Source organism: Motacilla alba, chromosome 15 (assembly GCF_015832195.1).
Source record: "Motacilla alba alba isolate MOTALB_02 chromosome 15, Motacilla_alba_V1.0_pri, whole genome shotgun sequence".
NCBI classification, from domain to species: domain Eukaryota; kingdom Metazoa; phylum Chordata; class Aves; order Passeriformes; family Motacillidae; genus Motacilla; species Motacilla alba.
Window position 1 is genome coordinate 11372642 of NC_052030.1, and position 15156 is coordinate 11387797.

Consider the following 15156-nt stretch of genomic DNA (forward strand, 5'->3'; position numbering starts at 1 on the left):
GATCTGGGGTGGAAATGAGTTATCCTGACTGCTGGGCTCACAGCCATGATCAGATGCTGAATGTTTTACATACCTCCTTCTCTGTGGGTTCCTCTTGTCATTCCCCAGAACAAGTGCAGGAGCAGCTGCATTCAGCTGTGGTGTCAGATGAACGTTACCTTGAAAACCCAGAAAGCAAAAAACACTCCCAATCAGAGCAGCTCGACTTTGAGTGGCAGAGGTAGTATTTTATTTTTTTTGAGCATCCCTCCTCAAGGACACTAAATTTAGAGTTTGTAAAACATCACTAAATGAAAACAAAACATTGCCAATAACAAAAATGCAAACCTGCTGAAAAGGAAATGCAGCAGCATTCAAGTATCAGAAAACATGAGAGCTAAAGTGCTTGAGAGAATTTCTTAACTATGCAGAGTCTGAAGTCAGTGTTCCCCTAGAAATGCTATTTTTAAAACAGCACTTGCCTGGCTGCATAGGATTTTTCACCAATCTATAGCAGGATAACACTACTAAGCCAGAGCCATTACCCCAAAGGGCTAGGAGCAACACATTTCTTTCTATCCCTCATACTAAAATAAATTATATTCAAAGAAACACATTATAAAGTTCAGGCAGCTGAAGCTGGACTTCAAGGAACGTGACAGAACGGATTTCCCATGCAGTGAAGTCGCTAGCATGGCCTGAAGCTGAACAAAGCTTTGGTGGGATTTATAAAGTGCTGTCTTTTAGTGTTTTTTGCCTGTCTTTAGTAGTGGTATTTTTTTCACACCAGCACCGGGGTTGTGAGTTAAAAAAAATTCTGAAATAACGGATCAATTTCCAGTGGATGCTGGAGCCAGACAGACATTGCACAGTGCACACAAATAACGTTAAAAAACTACAAACAAATCGAACAAAAAAACCCCAAGCCCCAAAACCTAACCCAGTTATGGTAAAACATTTCATCCTTAAAAACAAACACCCACCAAGCACCAAGAGCAAATCAGAAAGTAACATCTGCCTCCTGGTCCCCTGGCTTGTCCCAGCAAGGATGGATACTACGTAATACAAGCTCAGCAGCAATGGTTGAGAGCCTGAGCCTGCAGGCACTCAGTGCAAAACTCTCCCGGAATTCAGCTCCATGGGAGTGATCCAGTCATCACCAAAGCCAAAGGGAACTCCCTACAGGCTTCAGCCAACTTTGGATTAGCCCCATAGATTGACAGAGGGAGCAGGACCTTGCTTTACTGTCAGTTTCTCTATCCAGCCACAAAAGCCACCCCCTGAAATTCCTGGAGGGGTTTTCAACCTTCCCCCCCCACGCATGCATTTAACATCCATTACAGTTAATAGCAGTTACACATGCAGATCGATGGGAGAGAAGTCCCAGTCGAGAGGAGTTACTGGAAGTAAGAAAAGAAACCCAGTAGAAATGCTGAGAATTGCTAAAGACCCAGCTCCCTCGAGTGAATCCCTGTTTTGCCGGCCGGCAGGTGTCCTGCAGGAAGCTCTATGGTGTGTGTTTGGATGTGCAGGGTGTGTGACGTGGGGCGAGCCAGCGGCGCCGTTCTGCCACCTCCATCCCAGCTGTTCTGCCACCTCCATCCCAGCTGTTCTGCCACCTCCATCCCCGGGAGCGTCCGAGCGCCGGCCGCCCTCACTTGGGCGCAGCAGCGTTGGTGAAATCGTCCTGTGCCACGGCCGGCAGGGAATGGTCTATCCTGAACTCCTCCTCCAGCCCCCCGGGCGCCTTGGCCGCGTCCCCCCGGGCTGCGGGCTGGCCACTGTCCGTGCCGCCCCCCTCCAGCCCCAGGATCTGTCTCTGCACCAGCTTGGAATAAAGGCCTCCTTCTTCCATCAGCTCCTTGTGCGAGCCCTGCTGCACCACGCGGCCCTTGTCCAGCACAATGATGTTGTGTGCCCTCTCCACAGTGCTCAGCCTGTGAGCTATGACAAGCACCGTGTGGTTCTGCAAGTCGCCGTAAATCGCCTGCTGAATCTGCGGGGAGAAAAGGCGTTAGTGCCTGGGCACTGCGAGAGCAGCAGCTTTGTGGTCTCTGTCCAGAAAGCTCTGGACAGGGGATGGGTTCTGCTCTGCTCCCTGCAGCACAACCAGCACCAGCATGTCCAGCACAGCTCCTGGCCGCAGCCCAAAGACCATCTCAGTCCAGCCAGGTGAGCTATGAGCACAGGTCTGATCCTGCAAGCTGAGGACTTGTTACAGCTGGGCCCCAAATTTGGAGGTCACGTGGTGCTGGCAGAGACTGCAGGACGCCGATACCTGGTGAATGCAGCTGCTCAGAAAAGCAGGATTCTTTCCTCAGTTTATCAAGGTAAGGCCAGAGAGGTTTTTTTCCAGTCAAGAGACAATAGCACTGACGTCTAAAGGCAGGCAGGTGGCCATCAGGCACATGTCACATTGACACCCCTGGGTAGCCAAAACCAGCCCTGGGCTGGCATCAGGTACCACACACGTGACTGAGGACCTGTGAGGCAGCAAGCTGCTCCAAGGTCAGCCTCTGGGATTTGTCCTCTGGGATTGGAGGCACATCCTCAAATCCCAACCTTGAACAGGCTTTCCCTCGTGTCATTGCATCAGGGAGGCCAAACTTCCAGACAGATAAACCAGTTCACAGGATGCTTTAGGCTTTTCCTGCAAGTGTGGCTTCCTTGGTGCCTTGGCTGAGATTTGAGCTCAGGCACTCCTACTCTCCTTGCTGCAGCACCATTTTATACAGTCTTCCTGTGTATCCTGTCCTAAAAGGCTGCACAAACTCTCTGTATAACAATTAAAACCTTCCACATTGAAAAAAACCAGCAAAAATCCCTACCTCATCAGGTTTGTCAGGCACTGGCTGCTGTGAGCATGGAATTATTCCTTGCCTGGTGGCTACAAGAGCATGGGAATCAAATCCCTGCTAGGAAATTAGTGCTTTACTCAACCCTCTGAAGGCACCATGTCAAGAATAAGTTTGTCCACTGGCTGGAAACCGAGGCTACAGTCTGTCCTCCAAGCCCTCTTTGGCCCAAGCAGCCAGGTCGCCCACTCACCGCGTGCTCGCTCTCTGCGTCCAGCGCGCTCGTGGCTTCGTCCAGGATGAGGATGGGAGGGGCTCGGATCAAGGCCCTGGCAATCGCCACTCGCTGCTTCTGCCCACCTGACAGCTGAGCTCCTTTTTCCCCTGCCTCTGTCGGGTCAAGGGAGAGAGGAAGGGGTCAAAATGAAAACCAAGAGCTGGCAGGACGCGCAGCTGCCGGGCCCAGCAGCGGGTGGGTACCTGTGTGGTAGCCGTCCTGCAGCTCGGTGATGAAGTTGTGGGCGTTGGCCTTCTGGGCAGCCTGGACCACAGACTCGAAGGAGGCTGAAGCCAAGCCATAGGAAATGTTGTCCGCAATAGAGCGGGCAAACAGCACGGGCTCCTGGCTCACCAGGGAGATCTGCAGGAGGCAAAGGGAGAGCAGGGGTCAGGAGGAGAAGATGCACTGCATGATATCTCTGACCATTGATATTTGTTCCTGCTGTAGATATAGATATGATATATAGATATTCCAAGGTATAGAAATGTCATTAACCAAGACAGAGAAGTGCTCAAGGTGAGCTTCCAGTGAGGATGCCAACGTCAGCATGCCCAGTTTGCATCTTCTGCTGGAAAGCCATTTTGCAGGAAAGAAACCTGATGCAATGTTGGCACGTTGGCACCTGGGATGGGCTTCCCCCTCCTAAAGCCTGCTGTGGTTTTGCTCCAAATCTGTTATTCCTATCACTGTTTGCTTTTCCCAGAATGGAAAACCAGTTGCTGGGATAAGTCAAGCTGGAGAGACCCTCTCCCAGGCCCTCGCTGATTTTCCTTTCAAGGCCAGTAGTCACACTTGGGCCGTGTGAATGATCCCTCTTGCATCTTTTAATCCCAAATGAGCAAGTTAGGGAGGTAACTGCTGCAATTCCTTAATTGCTTAGCAACAGTCTCCCTGTCCTGCCTTACAGCCATGGCTGTTCACTGTCACGTTCAGCTGCTCTATCAAACCCTTGATATTGGAATAAATCAAACCTTTCAAACCGTTACTCAGAATTGTGCATGAGAGAGCCAGGGAGACACGGTCACATTTTAACTGACTTCTCCCCATGCCCCTAACACCACACCAGGCTTTCTAAACTGAAAGATTTGCTTGGCCTTTGATTTTCGCTCTGTACGGGCAGGGAATGTAAATTAGTCACAGTGACTTTGGCTTTCCAGCCTGTCTCTGATCAATTGTTTTCAGGTTTTCCTGCTGACTGCTGAGGCCATTTGCTCTGGGGGCAAACAAAGGAGGCAGTTACTTGCAGAGATGAAGGCTGATCTGTGCTGACACACAGATGAGAGCTGAGGGGCCCGGACCCCTCTCCTAGGCAAAGCACCAGCCCTTCTGGTGCTCCAGCTGCTGCCAGGATCCTGAGAGGTTTAACTCCCCATCAGCTGAGAATTACTCTAAGATCTTAAGGCAGAAATTGCTGGAGGAATACAAAACTCTTTTTCCAAACCCAATTTAGATGATAATTAATCCAACAGCCAAAAACATATTTCTACTGTGTTGGCCAAAAAATACCAAACAAAAGATGTTTTTTGTTCTGTTTTTGGAAGACTTTCCCTTCCCCTTGAAACCACCCTCCATCCCCTTCCCTTCCACCCCCACAAATTATCCAAATTCATTTCTTGGACCACTTCCAGCCTCCAGCTTTCTGGACATTTCTGGAGCTGCCAGATCAAATCCAAAGCAACGTGCAGCAGTGCCATGCATGCCCTCAGAGCCCTGCAGGTGGCGAGTGGGCTAAGCAGAACACAGGTACCACAACCAGAATACAGGTATCAGTCGCTCGTACCACGGAGTGCAGGTACTTGTGATCGTACATGTTAATGGGATGCCCGTCCAGCAGCACCTGCCCGTCCTGCAGAGGGTAGAAGTTCTCCAGGATGTTGACACAGGAGCTCTTGCCACTCCCTGAAGGACCCACCAGCGCTGTCACTTTGCCAGGGTGCAGGGTGAAGGACACGTCCTGCAACATGGATGGGAGAGCATGCTCAGGTCCAGGCTTTTCTCAGCGTCCTGGGGCACTACGCAAGAGAAGGAGCCAGAATCTGGCCAGAGTGCCCCTCAGCCTTGGTGATGTGCCACATCAACCATTTCTCCTGGCTCTGAGGAAGCGAAAAGCCTCCAAATTGCTTCAGATTTGCCTGCTGATGTAGCAGGTCCTCTAAAAAGCAAATTGACCTCTTTGCTGCTTCTCCTTGTCTCATGATCCCAGCCCCTCTCCCACAGAAACAGTCTGAGGCAGCTTGGCACAAAGCCCTGTACCACGCTGACATGTTTAATGCCTGAGCGGGGAACAAGGGTTTTATTAATAAATCTCATTCCTTGTAAGGAAGGCCGGCCCTAAACACCCGCTGCTCCTTTTAATCTGTTTTCCAGCAAGCACTGAGCCTGCCTTTACACATCTCTGACAGGCAGCTGACACTCCCCACGGGCTGGGGTTTGCTCCTGGCCAGGATGGAGCAGCAGCACGTGGTGCTGGGAGTGCACAGCCCACGGGGCTCACCTGCAGGACCTGGGTTGCGGAGCGAGTGCGGTAGGAGAAGGTGACATTCCTGAACTCCACCTTCCCATCCACGTGATCCGGGGCCAGGGAGCCGTCGTGCACCATGGTGGGCTGGCGGTCGATGAACTCAAAGACCTTCTCAGCAGCTCCCACGCCCTGCATGAGGCCGCTGTACACGGAGCCGATGGACTGCAAGGGAAGAGGCAGCAGTGAGACCCTCCCCAGTGATGGGGAAATCAGCCAGTGCCACTCAAAAGGGGAATGGCTGAAGCATTCCCAAGTCTCTCATCGCCTTGTGCTGACTGCAAGCATCAGACACAGGGAAAGAAAACTCTCCCTGCTCTGTTGGGTATGGAAGGGAGACATGGACAGCCCAGGGAAAGGGTGTTTTTCAATATTAAACTCAGAGCTGCAGAACAGTTTGTACTGTAACTGCCCCTCCCACCAGGAGCGGGGAAAACCCCCAAACCAAACTAAATCCACACCAAAGCCACAGCCTGGAAACCCCACCAGAGGCTGCAGTGATCTGAACAGATGGTGAGAGCCAGGCAGGCTGCCTCCAGCTCTGCTCTGCCACAGAGGCTGAAGCACCACCAAAACCACACTTGGCTGTGAGGAAACCTCCACTGGATCATTCCCGCCTGGATTAGCCAAGTTGATGCCTCTGCAAGGGGAAGGCAGCCCTGGGTGGGCTCTACCATCCCACCCACAATCCCATCTTGCTAATGTGCTGCCAACACAGCAGCTTGCAGCCTATTCCTGGGAAAAGAAAGAAAAAAAAAAGTAATATAATTAAGTTTTTAATGAAGCCTGAAATCTAACAGGCAGCTTTGTAATCCCTTCATTCTTCACGCCAGGAAATGTGCTTGGCAGGCAGCCAGGGCTCTGCCCTTCAGCAGGGCCAGCCTGACCCCTCTGGTCCCAGCTGCCTTTTTGGGGGACAAGCTGCTTCAGGAACATGAAGGGTGTGAGACCACAGCAGGGGAGGAGTGGGGAGCAGAGGGGAGAATCCCCCCTCTGGCAGTGCCACAGCACCAAAGAAATGAGTCATGGGAAAGCCAGCACTGGATCTATCCCTGCAACTGCCCTGGGACCTCCTGGGAGATAGAAGGGGTAGCCCAGAGTGTGGGGACACGCTGGCACAGGTTGCCCAGAGAAGCTGTGGCTGCCCCACCCATGGAAGTGTCCAAGGCCGGCTTGGAGCAACCTGGGAAGGTGTGGAAGGTGTCCCAGCCCATGGCAGGGAGCTGGAATGAGATGGTCTTTAAGGTCCCCTCCAACACAACCCATCCTGAGGTTCCCTGCTAAAACTGACTCACCTCCATGCAGTCCCCCAGGACAAACTCATAAATGATGAAGGAGATCAGGTTTCCACTCGTCATTTGCCCAGAGATCACGAGGTGCCCACCGTAGTAAAGGATGCTGACCTGGACCACCAGCAGGGTCAGCTGAAAGCAAGAAAACGCCCCGGAATCAGCAAGGATAAATGGATATTTTAGTGCCTTTGTCATTATTCACACCACAGCTCAAACTTCATGTGCTGACATTTATTCTTTGAGCCCTGAGCTGAGGATCCCTGACAGTGCAGCTGACAGCCCTAGGAGCGAGCATGGAAATGAGAAAAACAACTCAAGTACATGGGCTGATTTAAGGAGCTGGGCAGATATCTTTCAACAAAACAAGTCCCGAGGGACAACAGCCAAGGAGGCAGAATTTATCTGAAATAACAGAGCATCTCATGAACTTCTCTCTTGGAGCAAGATCCTCAAGCATAATAATCTATGTTCAAATTATCCGAGGCATGCAGTCACCTCACCACTAAAATAAACTTTCCATTACACGAGTGTGACACATTTTAATTTAGAACACAAAATCAAGCCAGGAGGTAATGCAGAATATCCTCCTTGCCTGTACAAGTCCCTGAAGCATAACCCCAGCTGTCACCTGGAGTCTGTGGGGGGTACCACCAACTCTAGAAAGGAGACAGATCAGCTCTGATGTGACAAATACCAGCCCCTTTGATTCAGCTGGTTTTGTTCCATGCTGCCCAGGTGCTCCAAAAAGCAGCGATGCCCTGGTGCCCTGTGGGACCAGAAGAGGCTGTAAATTCATACAGACAAAAATACAGGGGGAAAAAATGCCTCTCTACCATGATCTGACCCTAAGCTCCTGCATTCCCTCCAAGAAAGACTCTACCAGGGCTGAGCTATATCCATTGTCTTCCTTCTACATGAGCACTGCAGGAGTGGTTTTTGAGGGCTTCTGCCTTCTTAGATTTGTCAGGATCAGTGTCAACCCAGCTCGTGCTCCTGCTTCACCTGGGAGCCCAGAAACAATGCTAATAATGCTCCCATTTTGTTTCTAGACTTGGGAAGCCATGAAGTCTCTCACAGCTGCATGAAGGCACCGTAACTCACAGACCCTTCACCAGCGACTGCCTCGATCCCTGAACGTGCAGAGACAAGGGCAGCCTCACGTGAGGGTTTTGCCCTGGAGAAATCCCAAACCATCTGGTGTTAAACAATGAAAAAGCATTTTTCAGGGGGGTGGGGAGAAAAAAGAAAAAAAGCCCAAAGGCAAAGCCCAGCAGCCTCCCCCTGCCACCACCCACACGCAGAAGATCTCCGTTCCTGAGCAGAAGCTCAACCAACGCCGCGCTGTTCCCAGCCGGAGCCCCGGAGCGGAGCTGGCACAGGCACGCACTGCAGCACCACGCAGCCATGGGCTGCTCCACGACCTTGAGCTCTTATCAATTATTGCCCCATTTGCAGGGGAAAACAGGCAGCTCCATGGACCGACACAACGCTGCCTCGGGGCGGAACGGGGTGCATTTTTTGAGGGACAGAAATAACAGATCGGACAGCAGGGCTGGGCTCACCCCACAGAGTTCCCTGGGAGCAGAGGAGAACCACGTGTGCTTTGGGATCCGGAGAGACCCCCCTGCCCATCCCAGCCCCACGCAGGGAAGCCCCAGGCCCATCCACCTACCCCACTGGACCAGACATAGTAGGTGTAAGCCATGGCCTCCCGCTTGTTGAGCTTGTACACCTGCTGCAGCTTCTGCCAGTACACGTTGGCCTCCGTCTCCTCGTTGGCGAAGCTGCGGACGGTCTTCATGGCCGAGATGGTCTCCTCGGCCGTGTTGTTGGCCTTGGCCAGAGCGCTCTGCACATCCTTGGAGAGCTTCTGCAGGGAGCAGGGGAAGGCAGAGGGAGCTCAGCGGGTGCCAGGCTGCCCGTGGCACATCTCCCTGCTCACCCCAGGCTCTGGGACCCCAGCAGATGACTCCAAAGGGGGGAGGAGAGATGGCATAAGGACAGGCAGATGCATACAGGACATTGTACAGCCCAGCCACCTCTTCTATCAGACTTGAGATGCTCCCACTCCTGTGCATGAAGCAAGGTAAGAGCCCAGGCTACACCTGTCTGCCCACACAGGTTTAAGGTCACCTTCGTGCCCCCACTGCTGGCAGCAAAACACTCCAGCATCACTCCCACCAGCTCCAAGGCCACCCACAAGCTCCTTGATGGCTTCACAGGGAGACCAGCCCAGCACTGCAGCAATGCCAGCTGCTCCTGCCTACCTGGTAGTACTTCCCATAGACATCAGACACCAGCATGATGATGGGGAAGCCCATGAAGGTGACCAGGGAGAGCTTCCAGGAGAGGCTGAACATGAAGAAGATGACGCCCGTGGCCTTCACCACGTTGCGCAGGAAGATGTTGATGTTCTGGGAGACCAGGTCGCTCACGATGGTCGTGTCCGATGTCAGGCGGGAGATGACGTCCCCTGCAGCAACGAGGGGTCGGGGAAGGGGAGAGCAGGGACGTGTCACCACGGCAGGTCACTGCCTAACCATGTCCCACATCCCATGCCAGGGGCCAGATGGAGCTCCCCATCCAACCAGCTGGGGGTCTGAAGGGTGCCGTGGAAGGGGGGCAGCTCTCCACCGCCGTGGATGCAGAGCAAAACAGAGGAGTTTGGATCGCTGCGTGCACGAGGCACAGGAGGTGGCACCTGAAGGCACAAGTGGCACCTGAAGGCACAAGCTACATCCCTGGGTCACCAAGGGTGGCTGCAGGACAGCAAAGGGGACTGTGGCAGCATCCTGTGCTGGAGGGCAACCCACAGGCCACAGACAGTCCACAGGCTGGAGCTGGCCCAAGGGACCTGAGGACATGGGTCCAGCTACTGAGGGATGAAGCTCTGGCGGTGCCTTTTGGTGGAGCTGAGTGTTACAGCCAGCAAACATCACACCGAGCTCCTGAATCCTTGGCCTGTGTTTGAGTCCAGCTGAATTCCCATGCTTTTGTGCGAGTCCAGGGTTACCCATATCCCACTTCCAGTAACATCTCTGCTGCCCTCAGCTACCGAGGCACTGTGCAGTGACTGCTAAATACAGCAACAGCCTCAAAACTAAAAATACCACTGAGACAAAATTAAATGTGTGTAAGTTACACCAGAGTGGCACACATGGCCTGGGACTGGGACAGGACTGAACTGGAAGCAGGGAAAGCAACAAGCACACCCAGCAAGCCTCACACATCCCAGGTTTCAGGGACAGGAGCAGGGCTGGAGAGCAGCCCACCAATAGGCACTGATGGGAGGAAGGAAACGGGAGTTTTGGGGGTGGCACTTCTGGATGGCAGGCTGATGGGTGGCAATGGGACATCCCCGGGGCGGGAGGCAACAGAAAGGGAAGAGCTTTCTGCCTCTATTTCTAACCACAAGCATGTGGATGCCACCTCTGGCTGCTCCCAGTCTGCTGTACGACAGTAGAGCAAGCCACGGGGAAAAAAATCTGGGATGGGATAGAGGGGTTAGAGCAAATCCAGAGGAGAAAGGAACCAACCTGTGCGATTCTCATCAAAAAAACTCATCTCCTGAGACACCAGGGACCTGAAGAGGCAGTTCCGAAGGCGGATGTTGAGCCGTGCAAAGATGAGCGTAAAAACGCCGCCCCGGATACCTGCGGCAAATGAGCTAATTGCAGATAAGAAACGTTATAGAGCCATGGACACGAAACCCTCTCAGCAACACCAACACCCCCATGCCTGGCCAACGGCCTGGGCAGTGCTGACACCACTTATCACCAGCCCACACCTCTCCTGGGTGCCACCAGCACAGTGGTGGCTGGTCCTAACCGTGATAGTCACAAGCTTTGGGAAGCAACGCAGCGCTGCTGGAACAGCACTCCCCAGGGAACCCATTCCCTGCGTCCATTCCTGCTCCCCCACCTCCAGCAGATGGACCTGAAGGGCCACACAAAGGCCTCATGACTGCCAGCCACAGCCTCTCTGCTCAGAGAATCCACAGCACATCGCTGGGGCCTGGCAGCAAACTGGTGGAGTGGGTGCCTGTGCCCACCATCACCACCAGCTCCTGTGGGAAAGCCCCAAACTCCTTGCCAGGGCCAGATCCAGATCCAGCCCCTGCATTACCTTCCTATGGCGAGCAGCGACATGACCAGCACCGCCGTGGAGAAGCGATCCATGCTCTTCTGCACCACGATGCCGTCGATGGCCAGCCCCGTGTAGTAGGGCAGGAAGGTCTCTCCTGCAGGACAAGCACAGGACAAGGGGGTTCAGCCCCACTGCATGGGATTGGCACGGGATCTGTATTCCCAACTGTGACAGCCTGTGGACAACCCCATCCCCACCCCAGAGATACTCGGCCATCACACAGTGGGGATGTTACACTCCCAGAGTATTTTATCCCCTACTGCATTTGGTGTGGCCCCATTGCATTTTTCACCCGCCCCATGCAGCATATGCCACCCAGCACCCCCAAAAAAACAATCCTAGGGTGCTTCTATGCCCCATCACCTTGGCTCCTCCATCCCTCCTGGTGGGAATGGGAGCACACCACGGCCTGCCTGGTCCCCTCACTCACCCAAGGCGGCCACGAGGAGGAAGAAGGAGGCAATGCCCAGGAAGAAGGCATCTGGCTTGGTGTAGGACAGCAGTTTATGGATGGTGGGACCTGCTGCCTCCTCCCTCTTGTCCCTCGGGGAGCCCCCATCACAGCTCTCCTCCGCCTCGGCGCGGGACTCGGAGCTGGGCCCCAGCGCCTCGCGCGAGGAGGTGACACAGGCCAGCAGCTGCCACAGCCCGAAGGTGGCCGCCAGCGCCACGTAGGTCCAGGCAAAGAGCCCCCAGAACCAGGGGTCCCTGATGGTCTTCCGCACCTCCGAGTAGAGCAGCAGCTTCACCATCATGTAGATGCCCATGAGGAGGCAGACGACGGCGATGAAGGTCCGCGATGCCCTGAGGCGCCGGGGGCCGTAGGCCGTGTTGGTGGCCACGCCGATGGCGGCGCCCAGCAGCACGCAGCTGCGGTACAGGCAGCCCCCCCAGATGTCCAGCAGCGAGTTGAAGATGTTGAAGTGCCGCAGGTCCTGCAGGACATTGCGGCCGCCCTGGCCGTGGGTGTAGAGCAGCGTGGTGACCACCACATCGGCCCCGCTGAGCGCCAGCGTGCTGGCCACCGCCTTCCAGGCGCGCATCCTCGCCGCCGGGCTGGGGGCTCTGACGTGGGGAGGGGCAGCCCTAACACAGGAAGGACGTGCTCATGTCGGCCTCTGCTGCGGGGTGAGAGAAGAGGACGGGGTTATTCACCCCAGGGAGGAGGCAGGGAAATGGAAGCAGGATGGGGGGACAACTGTGTCAGCTCCTCACCAACCCATCCTTACCCCAGACACCACTATCTGCACCTCCCTCCCCTGCTGCACACTGTATTTCATTAAATAAGCAGCACAAAGGGAGACAAACTTCCCTCCCAGATGCGTTCACCCATCCTGAACCCCAAAGCAGAAATCTGCACATCCCGATGGGAACCTGGCTGTGGCAGCTGCTGGGAGCTGCCATCACATCCGTGCAGCCACGTGTCCTGCAACTTGGACAGTCATGATCCCAGAGTCCCTGCCCACCGTTCTCAGGACAAAGCTGAAACCAAGCAGTCAAAACCGTAGGAAAGCAGACAGGGAGAGCAGCTCAGCTCTACAACGGATCCTCCTCATGGAAATAGGATTAAACCATACGTACCGCAGCTTGCCACACCTTACTGTCCCCAGCCCTCTTGGATATTAATTCGGGGTAGCCCACTAAACCCGCTGTGCAGTCAGCGTGCAGCTCAATGACACAACAAAAATCCCGAGAGGAAATTAAAAAGGGATTGGAATTCCACGGCTTCGTCCCGCGGGAAGGGGAAAGCTCCGGGACGGGCGGAGCGCTGCCCTTGCTGCCCCCGGCTCTGTCCGGAGGGGCAGGCTCTGATCGGGCACGGCAAAGGGCGGAAAGCCCGGGGCTCACCTGCCCCGGTGCCGTGCCCTGAGGAGCCACGCGTTGGCAAGAGGGAGGTGCCCGATGCCGAAATTTGTGCTGGGTCAGCAGCTGGTGACGGTGCACAGTGCGGAAGGCGCCGCGCTAAGGGTGCCATGTGTCGGCCACGCTCCGGCTTGTGGGACCGCAGCGCCCCAAAACCAAAGCGCGGGACGAAGGGCAGCCCCCGGCACCGGACGAGCTGCGCCCCCGGGGAAGAGCTGCTCGGAGGTCGGGCAAGCGGGATAAAAAGCTAAAAAGCGTAGGAAAACAGGGCAGAGGCTACAATTTGGGGAAGCACGGGGGGGTAACGGGGTGGGTGGGGAAGGAGGGATGGACGCAAAGCAGAGCAGCGATGCCAGGGAGGAGCAGCACACGCTTCCCAGGGTGCTCGCTGCTGCCATCCGCTGCAAAGCTGCGCGGATCCGGCCCGTGGAGGAGGAGGAGGAGGCAGCCACCGCAGCTCCCCACCACCCGCAGCAGTGTCCCCAACCCACGAGCTGGAGCCGCCCAAGGTCCCCACTCGCACCCCGCCTCCCCCGCGCAGGAGAATGTCCCGAGGCGGGGAGGGGGAGACACCCGGGGAGGGCCGTGCCCGCCATAGCCCGGCCGGACACCCACACACGGCTCCCCCTTCCGAGCAGCTCAGCCTCGGCCCGCCCGGACGGCTCTTACCGGCGGCGGCTCGGGGATCGGCGGGATCAGCCCGGTCCGAGCGGCGGCGGCGCGTCCCGGGAACAAGGTCGGTGCTGGGCGTGGCCCTGCTGTGGCCACGCCCCTGGCCACGCCCTCTCATGCGGCGCGCGCCCGGCCCCGCCCACGGCCGGACCGAGCAGCGGCACCGGGGACCCCCAAATTCGGGGTTCGAGGGGGGTTCGGGGGGTCCCCGGTCCCGGTAAACCCCGCCCCGACGCGGAAAAGGCAGCCCCGAAATGTTCCCCACCTCGGAAGGTTTTTTTATCCTCCCCAAATAGACATGTTTTTGAATTTTAAAAATTATTTTATTGGTTTTATGTCATTTCTGCAGTAGAGAGGGAAAATACAACACAGGAGTTGGCTCAAAAGCAACCCGGGAAAAGAGCTCGAAATAATATTTTAAGTTAATCCTTAAACAGAGGCTCGATGGGTTTAATTAACCCCTCAAGAGGGACTTGACAAGGGTTTAATTAACCCCTAACATAGAGGAATCCCCTTTCATGAAATCCAGCTTGTAAATTATTTTCCCCTTCACCTCCCACTCCAACTCTTAAGGGATGGAAGGGCTCCGGCTCTTCCCTGGACAGCAGCCATGCATCCAGGCGAGCTATACAGGTGACAGAGGGACAGTGTCATTATCCCAAAATTTCCAGGTGTTTTTGGAGTGCTGGGTTTAAAAATGACCCTCACTAGCACAGGCACAGATATCAGGATTCCTGGAGTTTGCACCATTTCTGGAGAGAACAGAATGGTGATGTTACAAAAGACAAATTCATTTTTATCTGCCTGGATAACCAAAACCAAAAATACCGCATTCTGTTGTTGATTTTATTTCTTCTAATAAGTGCTTAAAACAAACCATTAAAAACCAAAAAAATCTCTCACTTCAAGCCCTTCCCACATCCACCAGGAACACAGTCAGACCTGGAGTGACTATTCCTGGCTCAGGCTCACAGCAGGGACGCTTTTAAGCTGCAGGAAACATTGTCCGTGGCTAAGCCAGGTCTGGTTTCTGCTTCTCTCCCACCTGCACCCAGATCACTCCCAGGCTTTGGTCTGCACCCAAACACTCCCAAAGGGCAACTTCCAAGCCACGCTCAAGGTGGAGCCTTTTGGCAGGCCCGAGTCTCTCCCTGCCAACCCTAAACGAGGACGGTGCCACCTCCCTCGGTCCGAGGGATGATCCAAGGGCAAACCCGGACCGGGAAGGGACTGAACAGACCCCTTTGTCTGAACCTTCCCCTTCCTTTCTCCCAGGACAGAGCAGGCACGTCTGCACCCCGCACTCCCACGCGGACGGGCCACAAACCCTGGGGACAGTCCGTGCTGTCCCCGGCGCCGCAGGACCCCCGGCACGCCCCGGGGTTAACTGGGTTTCTTCCCGCCGGACACGCCCTGCCCTGGGGGCAGCACCGTCTCGATCTGGAACGACACAAACTGGCCCTTCTTCAGCTTCTTCAGGGAGCTGGCAGGGCTGCCCCCGAACACGTTGTCTTCCACCTTGAAGGCCAGAGAGGGCAGGCCCCGAGTTTTCCTTTTCACGCCCTTGCGCTCGCGCTTGCAGGCCGTGGTCATGTTGGAGATCACCTGTCA

General features: G+C 55.1%; 1 protein-coding gene across 2 annotated transcripts; it reads right to left on the minus strand.

Moving 5' to 3' along the window:
• Positions 1-201: 201 nt before the first annotated feature.
• ABCB9 (ATP binding cassette subfamily B member 9) lies at positions 202-13626 on the minus strand. 2 transcript variants are annotated; one of them, XM_038152821.1, is made up of 12 exons: positions 13543-13626; positions 11441-12131; positions 10990-11104; positions 10401-10531; positions 9132-9337; positions 8537-8734; positions 6868-6996; positions 5549-5737; positions 4835-5008; positions 3255-3414; positions 3028-3164; positions 202-1975 (listed from the first exon to the last, which is right to left on the minus strand). In XM_038152821.1, exons 2-12 carry the CDS (start codon positions 12051-12053, stop codon positions 1634-1636), a joined length of 2394 nt encoding a protein of 797 aa, XP_038008749.1. In that variant the 5' UTR covers positions 12054-12131; positions 13543-13626; the 3' UTR covers positions 202-1633. The 2 variants fall into 2 exon arrangements, with proteins under 2 accessions (XP_038008749.1, XP_038008750.1); XM_038152822.1 differs by having other exon boundaries at positions 11441-12128; positions 13543-13620.
• Positions 13627-15156: the final 1530 nt, after the last annotated feature.